Genomic DNA, 20,858 nt, shown 5'->3' on the forward strand with positions numbered 1-20,858 from the left:
AACTCCTCAAAAAAGAAACTCACCTTGGAGAATGAGAATAATAACTATTTGTATTTCAAGAGGGCTACATATTTTTTCATGTAAATATATGCTATGTAAGCACTAGGTAAACTCGTGTACTAGGGGTCACGGCTCTTGTACATTCCACTTTTGATAAAAGCTAAAAGTACATATCAAAATGGGCTTTGTTGACTGATGACATTTTCGAATGCAAGAAATATTACTACTCTGTTGTATCCAGGTAGCATGGGGCCAAAAAAAACAAATGAACTCAAAATATAAACTTGCATATGAGCAAGAATGTGAAATAGACACAGCAATATACAACATGAAGTGTAAATGGGTACAAATGTTTCAAGGTACATGCAGATTTTATTTCACAAGTACCTGATGTTACAGTTGTGGACAGCTGGGGAGATCTGGGAAGAAAATGTAGAAATGTAAAGAAAGACATTAAAGGCATTGTCGATCGTAGATGCATAGAAGGCTGAAATACTGCATTCACTGGTAATCCACGGTATGATGACATTCGTCAATATCCGAAGAGCAGCGAAAATGAACGAAGCACGACCCGAAGAAATATCAGTAAACATGGCGGCTAAGGCGCTTCGGCAGCGAGCCAGACGAGGCAGCCGACAAGATGCAAACAACGTGAACGTGTCGACAGAGTCTCGGCCACCGAAAGAAGAGAAAGGCGGTGATGACAGTAAAGTCACAGAGCCCCGGCAAGAGTGAGTAAGAGCCGGGAGGCGAGACGCTATAGTGACCGGTGCTGCCTGCGCCATCCGCGGGTCTGAGTGTACGGGGACGCTAGCTAGCAAGCTAGCTACTCAGTTAACGAGCAAGTTCTGGTCTTCACACCACGGTAACAGTGGTGGATAACGCCCAACTGAAGACACACAGTGGCTTGTCTTTATACTGTTAAAAATGTAATGACGGTCTTGCTTAGAAACTGCGTGTTTCGTAGAGCAATTTAACGTGATTGCCACCCCCCCCCCCCCCCAGCTGTCAGATGTCAGATTAGTAACAACAGTAATGACAGGAGAGGCTCTCTTGACACTCGACATGCAGAAAAAAATCCTCCTATAAAACAGCGACTCGTGTTATTGGCACGTCGTTGAAATCCATTGAAATGTTTGGGGTGACGTGTCAAAATAAAACGTAACGTGAGAATTGAGGCTGAGCTGCAGCTGAGCCGGCTAATCTACCTAATCTGGTGTAGGGACCACGGGCTACACTGCAGCCTCACCTGTTTCTCCAAGCAGTTCACCTGTGCGCACCTGGAGGTTACACGAATGAGCATCAGCTGATGCAGGAAGTAGAGACGTGTCATTGCGCTGGTGTTACACACTGACAGAGCACAAATCTGTATAACTGCAGCTCCAAGCTAAAAGATATACAAACACGTCATGTCACACGCTCACTCACTTGGCTAGATGTGGTATAAGAACCAGAAAGTATACATGATGAAGTCAAGACATTATGATTTTATAGAAATATTGCTAATATTAAATTATACACCAACATTTTGTATGCCCTGGATTACAGCTGATATCTGGACAAACGTTGCGTTGTAAATGTATTTTTCAAACTGTAAGTAATGTAGATATGGATTCAGACTTTAAAGGATCATTTGCCCCATTTACAAACATACACAGTGTGTAGAGTAGTTGCAGTTTTGGCTTTTAAAAGCCCTGGGTATCCCCGCTTTGTCTTCCTTTTTTAGGAACACAAGTGGCATTATTTAAAGTTCTCTCCATAGACTGCCTGGCTACTTTCACGAAGGCAAATGTATACGTCTGCGATGGTACAGGGATTCTTCTCCCAAGTTGCATGAAAGTCAGCTTGTTAGTTTTTTGCATAATCCTGCAAGAAGTGGAGAAAAGGAAACAGCATAGTTTTAAAAAAATGGAAAATTGCTGATGAGGCTAAATAAGATTTAAGTAATTATGTGCCAAATGTAGACATCAAATGCTAATGAGTACAATGAGTTGTTATGTGCAGCTTTTGATGCTTTTCAATATCACCTAGTGTCAATCTTGATGGTAATGCATGTATGTATTGGAGGAGTATTGAATATTTGTGTATTTTATCATAGGTCAGTAAATCGTGGAGGGCAGGTATGGGCCCCTGAAGGTGCAACTGCATTTAAATGTCTGCTCTCGGCACGTTTCTGTGCAGCTCTGCTCAGCAACATCTCCGACTGCGATGAGACCTTCAACTACTGGGAGCCTGTGAGTACCGCCCTCAGGCATCTCTCCTCAAGTGCAATATGTTCTCTCTGGTGAGAGTTTAGCAACATGTCTGTCTTGTTTGTGCAAATAACTACTTATCCTGTGTGTCGTGTAATAGTTGGGGTCATTGTTTTGACAGATGCACTACCTGCTCTATGGCACAGGGATGCAGACATGGGAATATTCTCCGTTGTACGCCATCAGGTCCTACGCTTACTTATGGCTACACGCTCTTCCAGCTTGTCTGCATGCCCATGTATTACAGACAAAAAAGGTAACTATGCTAATGTCACTGTCCCTTTTAAGATTTATACACTGGACACTCGCACAGGCGAGTTTGACATCATGCTGAAACATTTTTGGGAATTACAGACTTGTGCTCTGATTTTGTTGCAGGTGTTGGTGTTCTACTTTGTGCGATGTGTCTTAGCATTCTCCTGCTGTGTCTGTGAGCTCTATTTTTACAAGTGAGTTGAACTTCCTTTCACTGTAGCGGATGACATATGTAGATAAAGAGTTTGAACATAACCCGTTAGTTTGTTTGTGTGTGATTTAGGGCTGTTTGTAAGAAGTTTGGTTTGCACGTGGGCCGCCTGATGTTGGCTTTTCTCGTCGTGAGCACTGGAATGTTCTGCTCGTCTGCAGGTTGGACAGATTCATTCACACCATTAATCTGTATTTGTAATTGTTGTCAGACAATTTTCTATTTTCATGATCTACTTTTTTTTTTTTATCCTTATAACTGAGGTTATTTTTCTTTGAGTATCCTAGTTCTCTTAAGTATAGTTCATATTTGTAGCAGATACACTGAGGCCCTGGTCAGACCTGGTAGGAAGGAGTCCTAAAATCTAGAAATAAGTTAGTTTTGTTATCGACCGCAAGACAAAAGGGTTTTTGAGTAATTCTTGAAATAATGTCTGTGATTAACCTGAGCTCAGTGTACCGTATTTTATCATTCAATGGAATATATCGGAAATATGTCAGTAAATGCCACACATGGATTTCAAACCTTTTTACATGTCCTAAAAATGGCGGGTTTTGAGTGGCAAAATGAGACAACAGAGTTTGTCTAGGACATTAATTGCGATCACACTGAAAACAGAAGATACTTGAAGCTGGCTGTGACGATGCTGAAGTCATGTGTCTATGATTTAGTTTAGCATTAGTGTCTTACTTCAGGTAGCAGTATTTATAGTAGTAGCAGTAGTAGTTTTAATAGTGTTAACTAGTGAAAATGATTTTGGTGAACAAAACATGTAAGTCTCATAAATGTTTGTTTGCCACGAGTTCATTTTCTCCAGTTATCCAGAATGAAATGTAAACTGTTGGCCTTTGTTTGAGGGAAATCAACTTCTGGGTTGGCCTGCAAAAACCCCATCATCCCTACAGCGCTGTAATAACATTCGCCCTGAGTGACCACAACTGACAGCTGGGAGGTGGTCGGCTGCATCGAGAGCCGACCTCAGAGCTACAGTCTGCGGCGGTTTGGGCTGCAAATGGTCTGCATCAAAGGACCGCCTAATCAACTCATGTCCATTTTGTTTCATTTTTACACAATTTGAAGACACCTGCAAGTGCCATTTGAAGTCCAACTGTCACAAGTTAAAAAAAAAAGAAAAAGAAAACATTCAACCAGTCATGATGAGACCAGGAACTCCTGTACAACCGCCTGCCAGGGATAGAAACATGTCTGTTAGTATAACGAGTGCTGACAAGAGTGACCTGAGCTGTGCTTTAATGCCAGGTGTGAACTTTGTTGTCCTGCTGTGCATGTGATCAGCCAGGTTGGAAGAGTGTGTCGTACTTTCAACAACTTCCTGTTTGGGATTAATCGTTCTTAAATTTGTGTTGGTTCTCCGCAGCATTCCTGCCTTCCTCTTTCTGCATGTACACAACACTGGTTGCCATGACGGGGTGGTTTCAAGACTCAACACCGTTAGCCGTAATGGGTGTGGCCGCCGGTGCCATTGTTGGGTGGCCGTTCTCTGCTCTGATCGGGTACTTTCAAAAACATTCTATTAACAGTACCCTTCGTGTATATCACAAGATTAAAACTGTCGCGTGTTTGTTGCAGGGTTCCAATCGCCTTCGACCTGCTGGTGTTAAAGAGGCAGTGGAAAAGCTTTATCACCTGGACTGCTGTCGCTCTTCTGCTCCTGCTGGTGAGGTGACGGCACACATTCATGCACAATGTATTGGTCATTTTCTTATTGTATATCGTTATTTATTGATTCATGGGATTTTCCAAATGTCTGGGAAGTAAAACGTAACTGCTTTTCACTGTGTACAAAATGGGAGTATGGTGAACTGTTTTCTTACATAGATAATATTACCGTCAGCAAATATCAGTTTTAAGCCGTAAAATATCACAAAAGTTAAGTAACACAAATCCCTAAGTGTGTGAGTGTGTGTGTGTGTGTGTGTGTGTGTGTGTGTGAGAGAGAGAGAGAGAGAGAGAGAGAAAAAAAACGGACACAACAACATACCTGGTATGTGGTCACTACTCATCCTGTGTGTCTTTCTCAGGTACCTCTGGTGGCAGTAGACTCTTTCTTTTATGGCAAACTGGTCGTCGCCCCTCTCAATATTTTACTGTATAATGTCTTCACACCACACGGACCTGATCTCTATGGTTAGTGACACGCACATTAATGTGTTATTTTATATCATGTTGGCATTCAGATCCAGCGTAATAGCAGCATCATGACCTGACATGGTGGCAACGCGCCCTACCAACTTATCCTCCAATATTCTTGGAGCAGTTAAAGAAAGCGTTGACTGCATGTTTATGGTTTTACTAAATCCCATGATGTATCAATGTAGAGTAAATGTATGACGAAAACATCTGTGTTGCTGGATGAGTGTTTTATTGCGACTAGTAAGCCAGTATGATGTTTCCTCCCCATCAGATTGTCAGAAAGAGGCTGAATCACAGTGCTACCGAGGGCTTTTGTCCTCATCGTCATGGCTTTAATGGTCATGAAAGAGCCGGACAAGTCATAGGATTTGAAAATAGTAATTGAAAAAGTTTTAATAAATCCAGAAAATTTTGGAAAATATATGGAAATTTGGTTCTCAGATACCTGTGTAAGAGATATATATTTTTTTATATTGTTTTTTTTTTTTTTTTTAAGTATGTCGTTTGAAATCATGTCCTTTCCTTAAGTTCTCTTTGTAAATGTGGAAGTTGCGTTTATTTTTCATGTGTAAACAGACATTTTAAGAAATATATGGTTGTGAAAAAGTCATGGAAATTTATGGGGAAAAAAATATGTACAACCCTTGTGATTTATGATTCCCGCTGCAGCCTTCCTCTTCAAAGACATCTCTTCCGATGTCTGCACTTTGATAGTGTGAACACGAGCTGTAACATGTTGTCATGTTGTGTGTTTTACGTTCAGGTACGGAGCCGTGGCATTTCTACTTCCTGAACGGGGTGCTGAACTTTAATGTGGTGTTTGCTCTGGCTCTGTTTTCTCTGCCCCTCACTGCTCTCATGGAGACACTGCTACACAGGTTCAATGGTGAGGACCGTGCTCGTTCAGTATGTTAGGAAAGGGCAGAATGTTGGCATTGCTTACACATTTTTGGGAGATGGAAAGGGGAGTGTCGTTAACATTAAGTGCTGTGTTAACGACACGCGCTTTCACCTCATTGCCTTAGTGCTCTTCGATTTACTTTTACCGTGAGATAAAAAATGATTCCAGAAAGTGAATTGAACACTGATGTGATGTAATGAAAAGGCAATTTGGAAAAGGGATTGCTACTTCAGAATCGACCCGTTCACATACTGTCATTTAAAGTATATATTTGACATTACAAGATTGCAGCAAAAACAAGAAGTGAATCTAAATCCATCCGTTGTTTTCCTCTGGTTCGACTTTTCAAAGCAGCTGCTTTTGTGATGTCTTGTGGTTGTGCATGTGTGTTTTCTGCAGTGCAGAACCTGGGCCGTCCATACTGGCTGACTCTGTCTCCCATGTATCTGTGGATGTTGGTTTTCTTCACCAGACCTCACAAAGAAGAAAGGTTTCTCTTTCCCATCTATCCTCTCATCTGCCTCAGCGGAGCAGTTGCCCTCTCCTCTCTACAGGTGTGTTTGGCCTCATCGCGTCTGTCGTTGGTCCTCAAACCACAGCAGCATTTTCTGGATGCGTTGATTTGTGTTATTTATGTTTTTTCCTGCAGAAATGCTACCACTTCCTGTTCCAGCGGTACCGATTGGAGCACTATACGGTCTCCTCCAACTGGTTGGCCCTCAGTGCAGTCGTGGTTTTCACTGTGCTGTCGCTGTCTCGCTCTGTCGCCCTCTTCAGAGGTGTGTGCACCAGTACATACAGGTGATTCTCTCCTAAGTGTTAGGATTTAGTTCCAGTCCAGGATCAATCACCTGGGTTTTTCCCTCTGTCTCCAGGCTACCACGCTCCTCTAGACTTATACCCAGAATTTCACCGCATTGCCAGGGATCCAACTCTGCACTCAGTTCCTGAAGGCAGACCAGTCAGTGTGTGCGTGGGCAAGGAGTGGTACCGCTTCCCAAGCAGCTTTCTTCTACCCAACAAGTGAGTATCATCTTTTCCACACAGGCCTTGAAAACAAAATCAAATACTTACGTGTCAAAGTGCAGGGCAGGATTACACTTAGATTACGTGCTGATAGTTTCTCTTCCTAATCTCCAGCTGGCAACTGCACTTCATTCAGTCTGAGTTTAAAGGGCAGCTGCCTCAGCCGTACGCCTCCGGTCCGCTGGCCACACGGATTATACCTGCTAATATGAATGACCAAAACCTGGAAGAACCCACCAGATACGTGAGTCACTCAGACTCATACATGATTCAGTTCTGCAGCAGCTGCATTTGAATTTTGACATTTTTACTTGATGCAGGTGGATTTACGACAATGCCACTTTCTGGTAGACCTAGACACAGATGAGGAAACACTCCTGGAGCCACGTTATTCAGCCAACAAGGAGGAGTGGAACGTCATTGCATACAAGCCCTTCCTTCAAGCATCAAGGTATTTCCTCCAGTCATTGAAGAGAAAATAAGCATGGTAGTGTAGGAATCCCAAACTAGGCTGAAATGATTCCGATTTAATGCCCCTTTTACATCGAATCTCCTTCAGAGGGTGAAATATCTGCTGGTGATATACAGTAGCTGGGTAACAATGAACATAAAAGCAGACAAACCAGGCACCAGGAAAAAATAAAAATAGCTACAAAATCTTAAAGTTTAATCAAAGTGAAATTAAAATGAAAACAAATTAGATATTGAATAATAAAGCAATTGTTTGAAATCCATGAAAGAAGCATATTTGGGGGGGGGGGTCTCATTACAGTAATATCCTACATAAGGACGAATTCAGGAAGGAAAAGATGTTATTGTCTGAGCACAAAGGAAAACAGTTTTTTTCACAAACTATTTCCTCTGTCAGGTCATCTCCTGTCTTCCGAGCGTTTTACATCCCGTTCATATCCGAGCATCACACCACCTACAGGCGCTACGTCATCTTGAAACCACGGCGGCAAAAGCAGCCTCGTAATCGGACCCATGGCTGACCTTCAAACCCCAACGTTGAATACAAAATCATTCGCTTCCCGTCAAAACAGCTGGTGTGTGTGTGTGTGTGTGTGTGTGTGTGTGTGTGTGTTTGTGGTTAGTATGCCTGCGTGTGTTTGATTGTTGCACGTGGTGAGACATCTTTCTCTCAAGAATAAATTAAAGATATCAGACCCTTTAAGGACTTTGTGTGTGCGTGTGCGTGTGTGTGCGCGCGCGCTTGGCAGGCATCAGCCAGGTGCGTGTGTGTGTGTGTGTGTGTGTGTTAAACATTTTGTCTCAATCCGTCCAGTGTGCTTAATTGTGTCTAAGAGAAAGCCTCACAGTAGATGTACACTGCAAGAACTTACATGTCTTCATCCCAGGACTGGCCATTACAGGCACACGCACACGTACACACACACTGTAAAAAAGTGCTTCTTTTCATACTGAACTTAAAAATGTGGCCTCAATGGAAGAAACATCCTGATTCTTGAATGTAAGTAATCTTGTGGTGTTCTCTCGGCTGCTCTTGGACCAGTGTGTGTGCGCGCGCGCGCGTGTGTGTGTGTGTGTGTGTGTGTGTGTGTGTGTGTGAAATGATTGAAGCTGAGGTTGCGTGATTAATTTAACTTGGAATGTTAATAAATTTATGGCTGACAATGATGACACTCCTTGTTTTTTGTTTCTTTTTTAAACTTGGACCCTGAAATAACTGAATCACAACCCTCAGATCTGCTGTTTACCTCAGTTTATTTGAAGATTTTGTTTATGTAACAAACATACAAATCACTGACCTGCACAGACGTCAAGACATTACATGTTCTGAATAAATATCCCCAATGATGCTACATGTTATCATTCTCTTCAGGGTCATGCCGTTGCTGTGGCCAGGCTGCAGGCACTCAAGCAGAATTCCATGTATCACAAGCGTTCAGATTAGAGAGACTCAGAAGGAGACGGAAGGCCACGAACACACTGAAGAACAAATTTGTAAATAATTTTCAGTTAATATTTTGCAGACAACATTGAGGCCAGTTACACTGAACACTTGTAGTGCATAAAAATAACCGGTTTGCTTTTCTCCCTCGAGCAATATTTCATTCAGGTTTCACACTCAAGTTGTCAATAATAACTTATAAATGTCTTTGAGGGAAAAAAACTTTTTCACGTCCATACAAACTTAGTCAATCCGGATTCACGCTAATACTCAAGTAATTCTAAAGCAAATTCCCAGGACATTTCCAAACAAAATTCTGGCTTTGTCTATTTTCAAAGAACTTTTCCAGGCCTTAAAATAGCAGTATAAAACTTGTTTGACTCTCCCAAGTTATGAATCTCATTCAGTGTGTAAAATCTGTTCAAAGAGTCCTGTTTATATGTATGTAAAAAAAACAACAACAACAACAAAAAAAAAAACAACAACCAAAAAACCCAGCATTTTCAGGCATGATGGCTATAGTTAGCAGCATGACCAGGCCATGCAAACATGCTGCCACACACACGTTTATAGTCACTAATGTCTGACAAAAACTGCAACATGTATAAAAAGACGGTTTCAGATTGTTGCTTCCATCCAAACGTGAGACAAGTTAACAGAATTTGGTTGCGTTTGCTCATTGCACAAAAAGGACTTTAAAAATTCAACAGCGCTGTGTCTTCTGAGAAACTGGGTCCCCAATCATCTGAAAGCTTTCTGTCATCGGGGGCGCTTTCCTCAACAAAATACACCGTCGCAGTGAGCGAGTGGGTCACCCGGAGTAATAGCATTCCCAGACTCTATATGTTACTCTTGAATTATTGAATTTTAAATTTGTCAAACCATATTCAGTCCCCAATTCTCTGTATGATGGTGAAGTGATCAACAAACGATGTTCGACAACGTTAAGTAAAAAAAAAAAAAAAAAAATTAGCGGCACACACATGCGCAGTCTTTGCCATTCTCTCGTCATCATCCGCAGACAGGTTGGCGGGATCAGTAGTTTTCTCTCTTGATCCAGTCTTGCTCGTTGAAGTATCTCCGGCTGCCGTCAAGATTCAGGCCGTTTCTGTAGCAGTCCAGATTGGCCTGGTAGGACTTGCGGTTCCCGTAGGTTCCCAAGCTGCTTTGGTAAGTGTCTTCCTTGCCGTTGGTGATGTATGTCTGATAGAGGTCAGCCTTTACTGTTTGACCTCCAGGCCTCACTTTAGGATCATAGAGGTCACTCGCTCCTCTGCCATCATACAATCCGTGGTCGCCGTACACGCTGCTGCCGTAGTGCTCACTCTTGGTTGTACGACGACCGAGACTCCTGTCGTAAAACTCTCTGTGTCCAGAGCGGCCCAGACTGATGTCAGTCAAGTCTCTCTTGCGGCCCAGGCTGGTGTCGTAGAAGTCCCGGTTGCCGCGACGCCCAAGACTGAGGTCATTGAGGTCAAAGTTGAGGAAGCAGCTCTCTGTGCTGGCAAGTGTCACAAAGCCGCTCTCTGTGTCACGACCCCCCAGGTTGTCGTAGTCACCCGTCGGTGTGTCGGGGGAAGAGCACAGGAAGGAAGTGTTTTTGGTCTGTGGGCGTGTTGAAACCAGGTCGTCGTCCTTCTGGGAGCGAATGACGTTGTAGACATCGGTGGGAGTCGGGCTGGGACAGATGCGCGGCTCTGTCTGGCAAACTTCAGATTTCTGTTCTTTCCTCTTTCTGTGTCAAGCACAAACAACAAGTCGCCTCAAACATGAACAGAATATGAAAGCAGGTGCAGGAGAAGCTGGCGTCCAGGGCGCCGTCGGCAAACAAACACTGAAACTGTTTATCTCCCTCCGTCAAGAGAAAGGCGTGTGTGTGTAAAACTGTTGCTGTGCTGCTGCGTTATTGGTTATGTTTAATTTATTGTTTGGTGGATGAGCTTCTACTTTTTTAATAAGCGATTATACGGATAGAAATGAATTCACCTCCATCAATGTGGCTATGGAGAGGTAAAGACTCGAGTGACTGCATATGGTGATATTTCATTTTAACCAAGTAATGACGAGTGTAACATAAAAAGAACATCATAGTACTCAGAGTCTCTGTGCCAAGTATTTGAATATTCTTGCAATACTTTCTGTGCAAAAAGAGGAGAAAATTTATGTCTGCAGGATGAATAATCACATGAATCAGTTTTAAAAAACAAGGTGAGAATCTAGTACTATGGCATAGTACTGTGGTATTCATGTGTACAAATACCTTTAAGCACCCCCCGGTAGAGAACTTGTTACTGATGTGACAGGAGTTGGATAACTGAAGTGGAGAGTTTTCTTAATATTTGCAGAGCTGCCAGCTCATATAAGTATCGCACAATCTAGAATACTTCACGGAGAAATAGTCAAGCAAGGAATTTGTACTGCAAAAAAAGTACTTGCTGTGGAAGTTAAGTTGCCTTCCACTGAAAGTTGAGATAGTGCAGATTTGCAAGTATTCAAAGGTCTGAGTGACTGCAACTGAGTAACTACATGTTCAAAGGTAATCACTGTGGCTTGGACCTGTCAAAGTCAAATAACTGGAGAGTGGAAAGAACTAAAGAGTTAAATAGAACCAAGGTTCTGTTTGGAGCATAAATGTGACCGTACAGACACAAGCTCTTGTAAGTTGATCACAAAAATGAGTGACTTCCTTACTCAGTCCCATTCTAACAGCAGTGATTATTCTCGTGAGGACTTTATGAATTTATTCAGATTGAGGAGAATGTTCATCTGCTCCAAAGCTCCAAAACTTGTATCTTATCTAAATACTGGGGTTCTAAAAATACCGAATTGACATTCTTATATCAGCCGCTAATTCAGTTCATTACTGGAAACAAATTGTCATTGATGAAAAAGATGGGGTGGGGGTGGGGGGCAAAGAGAGCTTTTGACAGAGTAAAATCATAACTTTACAATCCCATAACATTTTAATTTTAATGCTGGCAACGTTTATTTTTAACTTTTAACTTTTTAAACTTTTTTTAATTTTAAACTTAAAAAAAAACAAACTTTTATGGTTGTACTCATATTTAAAGCGTATGACCAGTTGTCGTATTTCATCACATCAGTAAAACGCTGTTGGATGCGTGCTCGGCAGTCGTTTACAGGAAGTATGAGCCTTACTTGTCGCCCACCCCCCCTTCCTCAGAAAGTCTCCCGGTTAACTCCCTGCATCGAAATAATTCACCAAATCTCTTTGTCTGTTTTAGATTTCTTCATATTCCTTAAAGGTCAAATGAAACTTAGCTTTAGATTTCAAAAGTCACGTCATTAAAAAAAAAAAACCTCTATTCATCATGTAAATGAATCCCGACTATTATTGATCAGCTCCAGGGACAGGAGGAGCCTGTGTGCATGCAGGTGAGTCTGATGCAGCACCAGCTGGGCTCCACTGTCTGTAGGTGGCATTGTGATTGGACGCCATCTTGAGACGACTCCAGAGTCGGCCAGAGAACAGAACAGAGGTCAGAATTTGGATGTTGGAGATGAAGGCAGACAGATGATGCCAATGACCACATCAAAGAGATCTAAGAGATCAAAGACATTGGTCAGAGAGGGTTTGTCAGTTCATGAGTTCGGAATTTATCTCAGAACCTCATGATGTCAGAAAGGACATCAGCACATATGAGGATACTTAGGTGTTAAATGTTCTCACACTTGGACATCCAGTTACACTCAACAACCTCAGAGAGAGTCAAAGCTTGAGAGACAAACTGTGACCTGATGAAGTCTATCAGACGATTAATACGGAAGGAGAGGGTTGCAGAAAACCAGGAGATGACATCCCTCAAGATGGCATTTCAGAAGCTCCGGCTAGAAATGCAGGAGCTGAGGGCTGAGGCCTTGCAGAAGGACGAAGAAAAACTGTCTCTACAGATCAAACTGACCTCTGAGGAGGTTCTCCGAAAAAAGACGGAAATGAAGGTGTCCTACCTGGAGGGAAAGCTCCATGGGATCGACCTGGCTGTGGCTGAGGCCAAGGCAAATGCGGGGAAGCTCCAGGAAGCATTGGAGACTATGAAGAATGTTGCCAACGAAAAATTGAGAGAAAAGACCCTGGCTGTTCTTGCGGCCAGGTCAAAGACACAGCAGCTAGAGGACGAACTGCAACACAAGGACCTCGCTGTGAATGAAGCCAGGTTGAAGGTGGAGCAGCTCCAGAAGGAGCTGCAACTGAAGGATCTGGCTGTGGACCAGGCCTGCACCACCATCAGTCAGCTCCAGAAGGAGCTGGAACACAAGGACCAGGCTTTGGATGAGGCCAGGTCAAATTCCCAGCACCTTCAGGCACTCCTTCAGAGGGTTCCGAAGACGGCCAGGACAGAGCCGTATTACATGGACTTGGCTGTGGAGCCGACCAGGGCAAACATGCAGGAGCTACAGGGGGAAGTGCTGAGCAATGACCGGGCCGTGAACGAGGCCACGTCAACCGTCTGGCAGCAGCAGCAAGAACCAGAGACGCTGAAAGGTCAGGCCTCTGAGGAGCTGCCACAGGAGGACCTGACTGTGGACCAGGTCAGGTCAGGAATCAGGGAGGATGAAGCTCAGGAGGAGCCAGGCACAGCGAGAAAAGCCCATCAAGACCTGGAGATGAGGGCGCAACTGCCAAAGCACAGGGAGTCGTCAGAGCAGGAGCTCATCTTAGCCACCAAGACCAGCGATCTGGAGTCCTCAAGTAAAAGGAGCAACCAGGAAAAGCAGACAAAGAAGAAGAGCAAGAAGAAGAAGAGAAATTGGCTTTTGAGGCTTTTCAAACGAGGCTCCAAATGACCAGTTCATCATGAGTTGTTAAATTTATTGTTCATTGCTGTGAAAATTGTTGATAAAACAACGTGAATGAAGTTTGACGAATCATTGAACAGTTTGTGTATTGGCTTCATGTCATTGCTGTTTTTTTTATTTCAAATAAAAAAAAATAAGATTTCAAAAGTCACATGTCAGGAGAGAGAAGAGACTTCACGCAAGGAGGCGTTGTAGAAGTAAAAACAACGTGACTGACAAAATGATCCAGCTGAGTTAACTCTTAGTTAACCATCAGTCCAAATGAGCGCAGTGAGGATATGGTGACTTAGGATTCAGGGTCACGATGAGGTCATCAGATTGGTTCAGTGGGTCAGAACAATATTCTCTGTCAGGAGGAATACGAGGTGGTCCGTCACCTGCTTGCCTGACGTCCATGTGGGTGTCCAGATGTGGATGAAGGGTTTGGGACAGAAAGAACAGACACTGAAGGCGACCTTCTACGGACCGCGCTGCTCAATACGCGGCTGATAGAGGCCATGCCACGTATAGAACAGCTCCATCTGCAGAAAGGTTCCCCTGACCGACTACATGGTTTGGGGGGGCATCAAAGACTCTTAAAGACATTTGTGGTCATGTGACATGCGCTGAGCTGAATCTGTGGAGCCAGAGATGCAGGCTCACGATGCCATGAGACAGACCTGAACTATAATAGATGACAAAGGTCTGAGTGGATCAATGCTAATCAAGTCTGCACACCAGCGACAGCAAACAAGAGCCTCAGAGAGTCCACCTGCCACACCTGTGATGGCGCGCACATGAGAGGCCGTCTTGATTGAACGATGGGCGCTGGACCTTCTTCTGGTGTTCTCTACCGTGCACGACATGCAAGGACATGAGGGGTGATGTCGCCGTGTCACCTGAAGAGTGACCGATGCAGCCGAGAACCGAGAACGCTGATGCGACGGATAACGGAGTGAGGCGGATCGAGAGGAATTTTTTCCCCCCTCCAAACTAATTCTCTCCTGCTAATTGATCTGTTATTGAATTGTGGCTTTTGCCGAGAGGTGGGTTGTGTCACCTTCACCTACATCTGCTCAATCATGGATTTGTAAAGGGAAATATGTTGCGTTGATTAACTGGTAAAGATTGATCGATGGTTTGATCGATGGCATTTGTATAATCAATACTCGCATGGTAAAAATCATTTCCTATTCATTTCCATGTAATGTGTGATATTTGTTTCATTATTTATTTGGTGTTATTCTGTGTTGACGGTACCTCAGCGACCAACCGTATTTTTAAAGTTGAGACATAACCCCCCCCCCCCCCCCCCAAGAGACTCCAAGGTCTCTTGGGGGGGGGGGGGGGTTATGTGGTGGTTTCTCTTTAAGATATGATTGGATGTAATTAAAGGAGAAAGAGAAATGTAATGACATTGCTTAACACAAAGTAATGGAGGATGTATCCGAGCGGCGAGGCCCAGGTGTTCTGCCTCATAATAACAGCAAAAGGCCTGTGTGACGAACTTCACGTGAGTCTGGGCAGAACTGGGAAACACACACACACACACACACACACACACACACACACGCTAATGAAGCATTCTTTTGGCCATAAATGGACACTTGGGAGTAATGACCTGGAGAGAGTCAGGATAAGTACAAGTTTTCTTAGAAATGGTACACTGGTCAGTTTAACTGGGATTGACTGAGTTCTATCGACCAAGAGTGGAATGAAGACTGAGGACTAGTGACACCCAGAAAGGTGGATAAAAGAAGAAAAGATTGTCTTTGTGGGGAATGCTGCGCGAGGACTGTTGTTGATTGTTGCAACAATTTAAAAAAAAAAAAAGACCGCAATACATGAAATGAGATTCTGGTGTGTAGATTTTGTGAATTTAAATATTGTTTAGTTGTTTGACTCTTGACATTCACAAGACTACACAAGCCACACCGTCCAATCACCCGATGACGTTTCCTAGCCTGTCAAAAAAACAACTTTATTTTTTGGGTGCTACTTCAGTAGGAGGAGGAGAAGTCAGAAACTACTGAGAAACTGACAAAAAAAAGTTTGTTTTTTGTTTCTCCTTCATTTTTTATACAAAAAAATGATAAAGCTCAACCTGGGACTGTTTTTTGTTTTGTTTTAATTAAATGACGAGGACACAAATTTTTGCTTGACTCATATGTTGGAAATGTAAAGAAGGTTGTGAAGCGAGTTTGTGACCGCAGGGTTGCAGGTTCAATCCCCAGGAGCGGCAGCGCTGCTTCACGATGAACAAGCGGAACTTTCAGTGAGATTTACTGCGTGTCAGGGAATGACTTCCGTCATCGGATAAACTCAAACGTTCCATAGCGGTGAGTGTTTGTCGCTCATCCTCACCGTCTGGCAAGCATCCTGAAGCAGCAGACTGCAACCACCGTCAGCAGCAGCAGGATCAGCGGAATGGTGGGGATGAAAATGTACACCAGTTTTAGAACTAAAACAGGGGAAACACATAAATACATATTTAGAGCAGCGACTGAAAATGGTGGTTTTCCTGATATGGATGTAGAGTTGTTGTTGTTGTTGTTGTTGTTGTTGTTGTTTTTAAACCTGTATTTCTGCTCTGGTCGTTTTCATCAGGATTCCACGTCACAGACGAGGGGAGGACGTCTGTAGTGAAAGGCACTCGTGACTATCGGACGCACACTCGAGCAAAACGTCGCTAGAATCTTGTTTATGATTTAAACTTCCGCACCATCTGCGTCCTACCTGTTTGTGTTGAGTTGGGAGGAGGGGAAGGCTCCACTGGCTCTGTGTGGGAAATGATAATAAAGTATAAATGCATGGCACCTGCAGTATTTGACCCTACGGTACAAAGTGCTTCATACACTGATTTACACTAATATATGGAAACAAATTAGACAGAACTAAAGGAGTACAACAGTTTCACGATTAAAGATGAATACACAAGGGACGTTAAAGGAGGCCTTTGGATAAAAAATGGTTCTAGGAAGGAAATAGTGCCGCAGTGATACTGTGCCGTCAGCACTTCAGATATATATTATGGTGCCACGAGGGGCTTTAAAATTAATAATAAGAAAAAGAAAAAGAAAAATCAATCCTGAAACAAACGCGCATGTTGGAGTAATCAGGGTGATTTGTTCTTTTTTTTCTTTTCTTGGTTTTTCTTGAGAGCTTCGCTGCCGCATTTTGCGCCGATTCAAGCCTATTAATTGATTTAGACCATTATCGTCGCCCCAGCCGCAGGAAATTAAAGGATGACTGATAGTTTGGGTTTCACTAACAGCATTGATCGAATCCTTCTGATCGCACTGAAGTTCCTGGCCGTTTAGGACGGGAGTTCTCAAGTCATTTCAGCATAAAAGCTTTTGGAATTCGTGGGGGGAGTTGTACCTGCAGTGTACTTGCAGATGAAATTGTTCTTGGTTTCACAGTTGTCATCGTTCCACTGGAACATGTAGAGACCCCCCAAACCTGGCGGAGCGGACGGCTGGTGATACATGACCACACACACCTCATAGCCGCACGATGGCTCATCCCAGTGCCAGTTCCTACACACACGCGCGCACACACACGCGCACACACACAAACACAAGGGGTTTTGTATAAGTGTGACACAACAGCCCCGTGTTAAATCCCCCTTCATGAAGATTTTATCGTTCAGTTTTTTTTTTTTTTATTGAATCTGATTATTTGAAGTAATCATTTTGGAGGTTGAGCTTTGTTGTGCTGTTGAGCTACACTGGGCTTTACGTTTAGAATGAATTAAGGTGACAAAACCCAAGGAGCCGATGCAGGTGTGAGCCAGTACAGTTCAACAGCACCACAAACTACAGCCTCCACATTGACAGTTCATTTTTCAAGCAGATTCAATAAAACCTGAACATTGAAATCCTCAAGAAGGGAGGGGGGCAGGGTTGTTGGTTTATAGTCAGTATGAAACTTATTAGAGGTGTGGCTGATCTGTGTTTATTTTTATTTGCTGAAAATTACCCAGTAGGTAATATAAAACTGGGGTACTGAAATGGCCAAATATGTTATTTTGAAAAGGTCTTATAAAAGCATCAGATGATGCAAACTTATTTGTCTCAACAGCGTCAAGGGACTCCGTTTGCGCACACAAGATGTTCAGAAACGTTTTACCTTTTCCACCAAATATTCTAACACACTTTCTGGCCTTTTTAGCCCCAAATTTAGTCTCACAGACGGGAAGGGAAGCCTGGGTTCTATATTTTGCTCCCTGCTCATGTCTTCTCTCGTGTGCATCTTGTAACTCTCAATCACTCAGGCTTGCAGAGACCCAGATGTTACCAGAAGTACAGATAAGAGGAAAAATAACCATAAGGCTTTGCTTCATGTCCCAAAGTCCAAATTAAGGGCTAAAATAAGTATGAATAAATGAGATCCACTGAGTCTGTTTCCCAGTGGTGGGAATCTGAAATTAATACCGCAACCCTGGTATTGTACCGACCTCTATATGTTTTGGCAACAAAGCTTTGTGACTGTTCAGTATCAAAAATCTTAAAATGAGGATTTCGAATCTACCAATTCTTTTAAAAATGAAATCAAACACACTGACCCTCCAATGTAACTCCCACCTACCTGAAGGTGGACCTGCTCCCATCCAGCCAGTAGTACTGAGGTGAGCAGTCAGCGCTGCTGTCCTCGTCTCCATGGTTACGCCGGAGCCCGATCCAGAAGTCTCCGTCGGTGGGTCGCAGCTCGGTGATGAGCTGCTCTATGATCTTCTGCTCGGACTCGGACTCCACGCTCAGCAGTTGCCCCCCATCCCGGCGGCAGGCGAGCTCTGCCTCCGCGAAGTTCAACCTCCGCCGCAGCTCCGAGAAATAGGCCAGTTTATAACACGGCCGCCCTTTCCCTGCCTTACACACACGTTGACCTGCACACACACACACACACACACACACACACACACACACACACACACACACACACACACACACACACACACATACACACACACACACACACACACACAATGCGTTTTGTATAAGTGTGACACAACAGCCCTGTGATACATCCTCCTTCATGAATATCGTTTAGATTTGATTGAATCTGCTGAGCTCCACTGCTGCATGCCACACTGCCAGATGTTTTCTCACCATGGCACTTAACTTAAGTTTGTCCCTGAACTCGTGGCTGACAAACTAACAGTATTCTTAAGGGGATTTCATGCTTCTCACCTCGGGCTTCAAATACATCAGCTTCAGGAGCCCAACATCCGTGGAAGCATCAGTGAGGAGGGCAGCAGGGACACCAGAGACACCCACAAGTCAATCAAGTGTTGTTGTTTTGTTGTTGTTGTTGTTTTTTTGTGTGTGTGTCAGTGTGTGCAGTCTCACCTGTGATGAGGCTTGTTGCTCCTGATGGATCAAAACTTAAAAGCAGGATGTGACAGAGGATAGTCAGCAGGTCCATAACTGCCACTCACTGTCTGTTCACCCGTCGGATGGAGCCTTCTTCATCCCGCTGTCCGTTCATCTGGTTGGCTAAACTTCTACGAGAAGGCAGCTGAAGTTTCAGTTGCAAAAGGGTGAAATAAAGAGTCTCCTGTTCTATCTGTTCCAGGCGGAGCGAGAGTATGTGAGACAGAGGGAGGAGCAGGAGGAGGAGGAGAGGCTGTGCGTGTCCGGGAGGGGTCTGTAATCTGTTAAGAGCAGTCTTAATGATTGGGAGAAGAGGCTGCATCGATCGCAAGACATCTAATCATGCAAGTGCTTCTCATCGTAAACGCTGACAGGAGGCAGATTTCACTCCTTCCTTTATTACTTAAGCTTTAGGTATTATCATTACAAAAGTGTTACATGAAAATGATCTCTGTTAACTTGATCAGAGGGTTTTTTTTTGTTGTTGAAAATCTTCCTTCAGATCCATTTTCAGTATGCAGCGATCTTCCCTTATTGTGTTTCAGGGAAAAGAAAGACCGATTTCTTCAGGAGAATTTACATTAACTCCTATAAACATTCAGGAAGCAACTAGCAAAATTCATCTGAGCTGTATGTGTCAAACAGGGGATATGGGTGAAGAGTAAAAATCAATAGACAGCAGATGTGAACCTGCTTAAGAATACGCTGGAAACAAGCCTCTACCATGTATAAACCGGTTTCTAATGACATTTACCAGAATAAGGTCAAAGTGAGCGATAATTGAATTCTTGAGAGGTGGAGTATGGGGCGCTTGGTTGCATTATTAAACAGCGTTCTTCTTCTTCCAGGAGTTTTTGAAGCATTTTACAACCCACAGGGCAATCAAACAGCTTTACGGAACGTGGCCCAGTTTCCAGTGACTGTTAAAGAAAAAGTCTCTGACAGCAAAAATGCTTTCAGGTCAAGTTCCAGAAGGAAAGTGTAACATAGAAGGTGGAGATGTGATGCGGGCGAGCGTCTTCAGTCATTAGCCAGAATGGAATATTCCAATAGAAGCTCGCGCAAACGTCTTAATTGAAATACTGTCTTTTTTGGGGGGGGGAATAAGATCAAAAGGCAGACTAGTTAAATTACTGGTTAAATAAATAGTTGCCCTCTTCTTTTTACACTTTATGAAATTAAGTTGACAGAAAAGATGAAGGCGAAAACTGAATTATTATTTTATACCTCAAATTAAGACAAATGTCTGTTTCCTCCTGGTGGCAGCTAAGCTAGCTGTCGTCTGGCTGTAGCTGTATATCAATAATGCAGACACGATGCTGGCTACTAATGCAGTAACGGTATGGGCACGTTCAGGCACCGGTGTGGTACCACAAAGCTAATTAGCTGCGCAACAGGACCCAGCAAATCAATTCTTTGTTGCTTTTGTAAAACGGCAGCCTAGGAGCTACAGAGGCAGTGATTTACCAGTATTCTACACTGGAAAATACCACCAATAAAACACGCAGTATCAGACTATCCAAGAAGATGATCAAACAAAGTCCCATCCTTTACAACCTGATGATGTAATATCACATCCACACAGTTAGAGGTATAAACAGTACAGCCGTCGATAAGTACATGTCTGTGCCTTTAACACAACATCACCGACACATTGACATTATATTCAGACACATGAATCATTTGATATTCAAGAATCCGGATCAGCAGGAGCGTGGATGCACGTGCCCACGCCTTTCCAAGCAAAAATGGGGGGAAAAGTGTGTGTATGCAGTTCTTAATGGTAGTAATTTCTAAAATGGCCCATAAGGTTGATTTAGGGATCAGGGAGAGACAGATCAGCCAGAGTTTAAACAGCAGGATGCTTCATCAGGAATATGCTGTGTGTGCCAGTGGTGGGGTGCTGAGCTGAGTATACTGTCAGCATGCATGCATGCAACTCGGTTCAAACACTGCTTATCAGTTTAGAGCCAAC

General features: G+C 43.4%; 2 protein-coding genes across 3 annotated transcripts; one reads left to right on the top strand and one right to left on the bottom strand.

The window, feature by feature from the left end:
- Nucleotides 1-548: 548 nt before the first annotated feature.
- On the top strand, nt 549-8,442 carry alg9 (ALG9 alpha-1,2-mannosyltransferase). Of its 2 annotated transcripts, none has more exons than XM_086226022.1 (15): nt 549-731; nt 2,099-2,234; nt 2,374-2,508; nt 2,631-2,701; nt 2,791-2,879; nt 4,097-4,232; nt 4,309-4,396; nt 4,761-4,866; nt 5,636-5,758; nt 6,173-6,327; nt 6,423-6,552; nt 6,649-6,796; nt 6,914-7,043; nt 7,120-7,250; nt 7,668-8,442. In XM_086226022.1, exons 1-15 carry the CDS (start codon nt 556-558, stop codon nt 7,789-7,791), a joined length of 1,878 nt encoding a protein of 625 aa, XP_086082148.1. In that variant the 5' UTR covers nt 549-555; the 3' UTR covers nt 7,792-8,442. The 2 variants fall into 2 exon arrangements, with proteins under 2 accessions (XP_086082148.1, XP_086082149.1); XM_086226023.1 differs by having other exon boundaries at nt 570-731; nt 2,182-2,234.
- A 209-nt stretch (nt 8,443-8,651) lies between these two features.
- On the bottom strand, nt 8,652-18,935 carry layna (layilin a). The gene is made up of 8 exons (XM_086226233.1): nt 18,860-18,935; nt 18,701-18,721; nt 18,099-18,396; nt 16,890-17,047; nt 16,245-16,286; nt 16,086-16,145; nt 15,873-15,969; nt 8,652-10,446 (listed from the first exon to the last, which is right to left on the bottom strand). The coding sequence occupies exons 1-8, from the start codon at nt 18,933-18,935 to the stop codon at nt 9,747-9,749; spliced, it is 1,452 nt and encodes a 483-aa protein (XP_086082359.1). The 3' UTR covers nt 8,652-9,746.
- Between the last annotated feature and the right edge of the window lie 1,923 nt (nt 18,936-20,858).

This window comes from Aulostomus chinensis, chromosome 15, assembly GCF_037954235.1.
Source record: "Aulostomus chinensis isolate RoL2024-O1b breed Wild chromosome 15, RoL_Achi_v1.0, whole genome shotgun sequence".
Taxonomy (NCBI): Eukaryota; Metazoa; Chordata; class Actinopteri; order Syngnathiformes; family Aulostomidae; genus Aulostomus; species Aulostomus chinensis.